Source organism: Halyomorpha halys, unplaced genomic scaffold (genome assembly GCF_000696795.3).
Source record: "Halyomorpha halys isolate HHAL.00 unplaced genomic scaffold, Hhal_1.1 Scaffold260.1, whole genome shotgun sequence".
Classification (NCBI taxonomy): Eukaryota; Metazoa; Arthropoda; class Insecta; order Hemiptera; family Pentatomidae; genus Halyomorpha; species Halyomorpha halys.
The window spans coordinates 47,167-54,870 of NW_027112780.1; the positions used below are offsets into that span (position 1 = coordinate 47,167).

A 7,704-nucleotide genomic window follows, 5' to 3' on the forward strand; every position below is an offset into this window, starting at 1 on the left:
TTCTAGTGGTGTGCTGTGAAGATGAAATCCTAAGGTTGGTTGTGTGTCATCAGTTAGCAGAAGTCACCTGAGTTAGGCTTTGAGTATTTAAAACCCCAACCTTCAAAACTTTAAAAAGTGTGAACTATGTGGGTAAATACTGCCAATCAGATCATCATTAGACTTTTTTATTTTATTGAGTATTAATTATTTTATTCCTGTTTTATCTCCATTTACTTGTTCAAAATTAATTTTAAAATACTCCTGATTCAGTATATTCTTTTCGTTTCCCTCCTGTTGCTCCAAAGCAAACGCTTCATGTTTGTCTTGAGTTCAACAACGGGAAAGGGACTATCCTTATCCCACTCTCTCTTCTGTATACCTAAAGTAAGTGATGTTCCTTGTATTTTTTAGTCAGAGAGACAATTTGATCTTGATACATGCTGTTTGGCATCTCAAGACAGACCATATCGGCATAGACGAGCAAGAGTGCAAGGCGTCCTCCTTCCCTAAAGATGCTTGCCCAAAAACAGTAGTAGAGTTGATCACTGCCACCCATTTCAAACTACTGACATGCACTTTCTGACTCCCTAAGTAAGAACCCAGCTTTAGAGACCTCTGTGAATGTTGGGACTGTCTTCTAGTATTAATAAAGTGGCACTTTATAAAACTTTCATTGAAATGAAAATAATTAGTAGTATGTTTGTACAAAGGTCATTTAGTAGTAATATGAACGATTATAGTTAATTTTTTATATTTGAATTGTTTACCATATTAAGAGTCTAGGAGAAGATGTTCAGGGTTATGATTAAGATGAAATACCTGAAATGTAGTAAAAAAAAAAAAAAAAACTATTTCGTGAATGCCTGGATAGATTAAAGCCCTGAGAATATACAAAATTCAATTATATAATTAGTATAGATATTATACCAAGAAAATAAGAAATGAAGATGATAAATATTCCATACCATTCTGATGTAGCTCTTCATGTATTTCAAGGTATAATGTTAGGTTAGGTTAGGTTTTAAAAATAATGAATTTCATTTTTTTGGAAATTATAATCCACTGATAATTTTTTTTTTTAATCTATATGTTTCATTTCACTTAATTCCTAGATAAAACTGAATGGATTCATAATCAAACTGACTTTGTCTTGCCTTCAATTTTGTCATAGAATTCAATAAACCAGCATGACACTAAAATTTGTAAGGTTGGTAATATTACGCCATTATTGGAAATTTCAGTTTTTTAACATCTAGACACCCCTTTTGCCGTTTTCATTTTTAAACTGATGTGCTGTTTAGAATGAATAGACATTTTGCTCAGCAACTCTTCCTTTTCAAGCTTACCTATTTTCTTGATGCTATTTTTTTATTTTATGAAATATCCTTATTTCTAATATCGTCTTCAAATACCAAAACTTTTGTGTTCCATGATCATGTCTAACAAATGAAATTCAAAATGAAATTGAGGAATTAGAAGAAGGCTAAGTTTCATAACAGTTATTTAATGTACTATGTGCTTAAGATGAGCAATTGTCACATTCGATTAATAAGTACTGTTCAGCCCACAAGTAGTCTTAAGTTTTTATAGGTTTTATTATTAGTAATTATATAATCCTAAAGAACAAGTGATGCCATCTAGTGGATACAGACCTACTACAAACTAGGGATGGGATATCAAGGAAATCAATAATTATAAAAATGTCAATATATCTAAATGAATATGAAATTATCAATATTAAATATCGAAATACTATTATTAAGCTTGAATATTTTCTTTAACAAAATATCGATATTTGGATTAAATAATATCGGAATATTTTTGCCACATTATATTTTGCCTCGAATATTGCTTCCTGAATATATGATTATAGTTATATTACATTAAAGTGTATATTATCAATATTTCTTTTATTTATATCTACTTTTAAGGTGCATCAAAAAAAAAAAAAAAGAAAAAAAATGCAAGTAGATATAAATAAAAGAAATATTGATAATATACACTCCAATGTAATATAACTATAATCATATATTCAGGAAGAAATATTCGTGGCAAAGATATTCCGATATTATTTAATCTAAATATCGATATTTTGTTAAAGAAAATATTCAAGCTTAATAATAGTATTTCGATATTTAAAATTGATAATTTCATATTCATTTAGATATATTGACATTTTTATAATTATTGATTTCCTTGATATCCCATCCCTAGTTTGTAGTAGGTCTGTATCCACTTGATGGCATCACTTGTTTTTTAGGATTATATAATTACTAATAATAAAACCTATAATATAAGAAATATGGTAAAACCTAATAATAAAAGAAATCAATAATTATAAAAATGTCAATATATCTAACATTTTTATAATTATTGATTTCTAACATTAGCAACAATATTGCGAAATTATATTATCAAAGGATCAATATATTGTTTCAATAATTTAACATCCATTCTATCTTTGATAATGTTATTAATATCGATATCGATAATTAGCAACAATATTCTAATATTATTTTATTGAAATATTGATATTTTGTTTAAAAATTCTAGACAAATTAAAAATGAAATATTGATATTTTATGAATGAAAACTATAACATTTTATGAAAAGCTAAAATAAGGTATTTCGATATTTTATTTTGATAATTTCTGATTCATTTCGATATTCAACATTGTTTATAATACTGATTTAGGTGATAAGTAACAATATTCCGATATTTTTTAATCAAAATATTGATATTTCATTAAAAATATTAAGAAAATTTTATAAAAAGTTAAAAAATAGTTTTTCGTTATTTTAAAGTGATAAATTCATGTTTCTTTCGATTTATTGCATTGTTATAAATGTTGATATCGATAATTAGCTACAATATTTTCATATTTATTTTTATAGAAATATCGATATTTTATGAAAGAAAAGTATAACATTTCATGAAAAGCTAAAATAAGGTATTTCGATATTTTATTTTGATAATTTCTGATTCATTTCGATATTCAACATTGTTTATAATACCGATGAAAGTGATAAGTAACAATATTCCGAAATTTTTTCATCGAAATATCGATATTCCATTTTTAAATTATCTATACAATGTTCTAGTCTTTTTAAACAAAAGATTGATATTTCGATAAAATAATATCGGAATATTTTTGCTAATATACGATATCGATATTACAGCAATGTAAAATATCGAAATATATATGTAATTATCAAAAGAAAATATCAAAATTCCTATTTTAATATCTCTGTATGATATTTAAGTCATTTTCAACAGAATATCGATATTTCGATAAAGTAATATCGGAATATTGTTGCTAATATTCTATATTCATATTACAACAATAGAAACTATCGAAATAAATATGTAATTATCAAAAGAAAATATCGAAATTCCTATTTTAATAGCTCTGTATGATATTTTAGTCATTTTCAACAGAATATCGATATTTTACTAAATTAATATCAGAATATTGTTGCTAATATTCTATATCGATATTACAACAATAGAAAATATCGAAATAAATATGTAATTATCAAAATAAAATATCGATATTCCATTTTTAAATTATCTATACAATTTTCTACCCTTTTTCAACATAAGATCGATATTTCGATATAATAATATCGGAATATAGTTTCTTATTCTCCAGATCAATATTAGAACAATACAAAATATCGAAATAAATATTTAATTATCAAAATAAAATATTGATAGTCCTATTTTAAAATCTCTATATGATATTTTAGTAATTTTCAACAAAATTTCGATATTTCAATAAAGTATTATCGGAATTTTGTTGTTAATATTCTATATCGATATTACAACAATAGAAAATATTGAAATAAATCGGCAGAAATATCAATATTTTTCTTTTGATATCCCATCCTACTACAAACGACTGGGCCATCTGTCTAACACTTTGCGAACTACCATCAAGTGCCTAATCCTCAGCTAATTCTACAAAGCAATCTTAACTCTCTTCATTCCTAGTCTTCAACCTAGTAACATGTCTGGCTAAGAGGCAAAAAGACCGAGCATGGCAGAGGGAGAAGCAGCCACACATATTTCCAGCAACATGACATATTTAAACGGGTACCTATTACAGTATTGGGTTTAAAGCAGCAACCAAGTAGAAACTACCAAGTAAAAATTAAATTACTACTCAACTAGAAGTCTGGCTCTCAAACCACATCTAGTAACTTGGTGACCCCTCAACAATTTAGCTTCAATATCAATTTAACTTATCTCTCCAATCGATTCTAATTTCCCATATTAATAAATTAAATATATATATTTAATTTATTAATTTTAAATTTACCATTATTCTTTTAATGCTTCATACTCCTGATATGATGTGTATAAATCGCATCGAGGTCTCACTTCCCCATACATTGGAATTAGGGAAGACCTCAGACTTGTTCAAGTACTATAGATTATACTCTAAACAATCAATGGTTTATGCTGCACTTTAGTTTGACAAAATGGCAAGCAGCTCAAGTAGCTTCCAAAAATGCTCTCTAGCACTACATGAAGTGAAATAATGAGATCAATATTATGCCACCAACAGTGAAATTTGAACTTGCTTAACTAGGATTAAGTATAAGTAGTAGTGATAACTGACCAAAAAAAGTATTCATTCTACAAGTTTGAAGTTCTAAATGAAAAGTTCTAATCACATTATTCTGCGCATATGTATACACTTAAACAAAAGGAGATTGCTGTTAAGGTTTTTTGAATTGATATCTTGATATTATCAAGTTGTTTTGCTAAATTGATTACACAAAGTCAATGGAATCAGAATCAAAATCATATCGATTTTGAGATATTATATATGTATAACAGTGGTACAGAACAGAGACTATGTTCTTTCCCAGTCTGGAGAAACTGCTGAAAATAGAAAAAAGGATTCTTAGAAGAAAATAACAATAGAAGGATACAGACTGAAATCTAACAGAGAAATTTATAGTGAAACCCCTGATTTGGAAACAGAAATGAGGGTAAGAAGACTTAGATTTTATGGACATTTTATGAGTCATAGTTGTGTAGTCCTTAAGGGCTGTTTCGCGTCAAATAATAATATATATAATATTTTACTCGCCCCTACTGTTATTTTTGTAATTATATAGTATTATTGTTTTTTTAGTCTGTCAAAGTATTCTCATTATGTGAAGAATCTTTAAGTAATATACGAACTGTGCGGGCTTTCGGGAATGAATCTTTAGAATGTGAAAGATTTTCCTATGAAACCAAACAATCGTCTAAATTGAACTCATTGCTTGGCCATGGAATTGCTTTTTTGCAGGTATTTTTAATTATATTATTATTTTATTGCTGATATATTCAGTTATGTTGTATTATAGGCAATATGACAGTTGAACTTAATTGGGCATAATATATTTTTTTCACTTTGAATGTCATTAAGTGTACTTTTCATGAATTCATTTATTTGTTAATTTTAAATCGTATCAGTAAAATATGTTCAATTATTCACAATGTTGACTTAACTTAATTGATTGAAGTTCACTGTCAGTAAAATCATCATATTTTTATTATTATATTATCATATGTTAATTTTGAAATGCAGCCAAAAATATTATAATTAGCATTAAGAGTTTTGACATAGTAATGTTTTTTTTGTTTTGTTTTTTTCTTTTAATGTTTGGTTTTTTGTAATGTTTTTGTTTATTTTTAGGCTGGAAGTAATTTATTTTTAAATGGTTTGGTACTAGGAACACTCTATATTGGAAGTCAGTTTATTATAGTTGGGGACTTTTCTTCTGGAAACTTAATGTCATTTCTTGTTACTGCACAAATGATACAGAAATCTTTTGCTCAGATATCAATGACATTTGGTCACTACCTAAAGGGAAAGCAGTCATTTGAAAGGATTTGCTTTGTAAGTAAGCTAATATGATCTTGTTTATTCTGTAATAGTTGGTATTTTCTTGTCAGTATGTTTTAATGGATATCTTATATGCCAGGAGTACTCAATCCTTTGTCTGCAGACATAATGGTTCCCCCTTGCGAACATGTGCATATTGGTGCTTGTTTAACCTTGGCAAACAGCAACTGTGGGCTCCTGTTGTATATCTTAGCATTTAAACAACAATTTTCTGTGCATTTTCATTATTGCTCTGTTTTTTTTTCCTATTTTATCAATAATAAAAATTGAATGGAATTGTTGATTATATTACATTCAACATCACTTATATACTAGAGTTATAAACCTGTATGTACATATCATTTTATTTTTTAAATTAGATTTTTCTTGTAATCTCAAAACATATGAATCAATTGTAAGATTATCTTCATATTATCCTAATCTTGGATCAATGGGGGGTGAATGAATTACTGTGATATTGATATTGACATAAGCATTTATTTTTCTTATAAAGAAGTTTTAAAGGAGTTGCCTTTATGATGGGTAATCAGCTATACAGCAGAGTTAAACCTTGGGAACCAACTTCATCAAGGATTATTGCAATAGATTGAGTAGTGCAGATGAATGAATGCACGAAGAAAGACGGAACTGTTTATAAAAACAGATTTATACTCTAGTTAGGGATGGAGATCCTTTTGACAAGGACCAGTTTTATGAAGATTTCCAAAGGACAATTGATAATGAAAGGAACAAAATCAGAATTATATCGATCTGTTGGGACCTAAATGGTAGAACTGGAAATGACAAAGTTCATATGCATCGAGTAATGATTGCATGGGGAGGTGTAAATGTGCAAAACAGCAATGGCCTACAGCTTAGAAAATACTGCACTCATAGGTAACTCTTGGTTTATTCATAAAAAGTTCTATAACATTACATTTGAAAGTAGAGGAGAACTAGGCATGAGGATTAGCCTCATTATTTTATAATTGACCAGGATCTCCAAAAGTTTTTCATTGACATTAATGTAAAAAGGGAGGCAGATTTAAGTGCAGACCACAAGCTAATTCTAAAGTTATCAAGCCAAGAAAGTTGTTTAGCAAAACATACAATTGGATAAATGTTAGCAAGCTGAAAAAGGAAAGCAAACAAGAGAGTATTGGTCACTGATTGGAATTCCTCTCCAGCAAATAAACAGATACAGTTTTATTTCATATTCTTTATTCATATGAAGTTAAGAACCAGCTATTTAACAATACAAGTGAAGTGTGTATCATATTGAAAATAAGGCCTTCTACTGTGAAAACAAAGTGGTGAAATGATCATATTAAAAGAGAACAAAACTACCTATTCTTTTGGGTGAGTTTGTTAGGAGTAAGAATGAAGCCAAATGAATAGTTAAATATGTATAGATGAGGACCTATGAGAACCTGGCTCAGAGTTGGAACAGGAATACACAGAGAACATTAAGAAGTTCTGACGTATTACTTAAGCTTTGAAGGATAAAAACCCAAAGCCTGTAAGAAACAGGAAAGATTTACATAGGAAGTTGGTGACCTTCGAAAAGTAAGTGCTGGAAGTTTGGAGGCTGTTCTTCCAGAAAAAAAAAACAGGTGTCACAACCATAGAGATTGGTGAAGAGAGAGAGTGGATGATGTCTATTCCGAAGATATAGATGATGCAATCAAGGAAGATGAGGTGGCATTAGTAGTTGCTAAAATCAAGCTGGGAAACGCTCTGGGACTTGATAGTATAGTCTCAGAGTTCATTAAGTATGGCTGTTACAAAATGGTCAAGTGTCACAAAATTTTTTCCCATAGTATTGATGTATTTTTCT

The 7,704-nt window shown here is 28.5% G+C and overlaps 1 protein-coding gene across 2 annotated transcripts in view; it reads left to right on the plus strand.

Annotated features, from left to right (window-relative positions):
• LOC106680400 (mitochondrial potassium channel ATP-binding subunit) overlaps positions 1-7,704 on the plus strand; it is a 47,312-nt gene that overhangs the window by 13,696 nt on the left and 25,912 nt on the right. For both annotated transcript variants that reach the window (XM_014420095.2, XM_067050547.1), the window contains 2 exons: positions 5,130-5,288; positions 5,679-5,882. In XM_014420095.2, the coding sequence (XP_014275581.1) occupies positions 5,130-5,288; positions 5,679-5,882 (363 nt within the window). The remainder of the gene's footprint in view (positions 1-5,129; positions 5,289-5,678; positions 5,883-7,704) is intronic.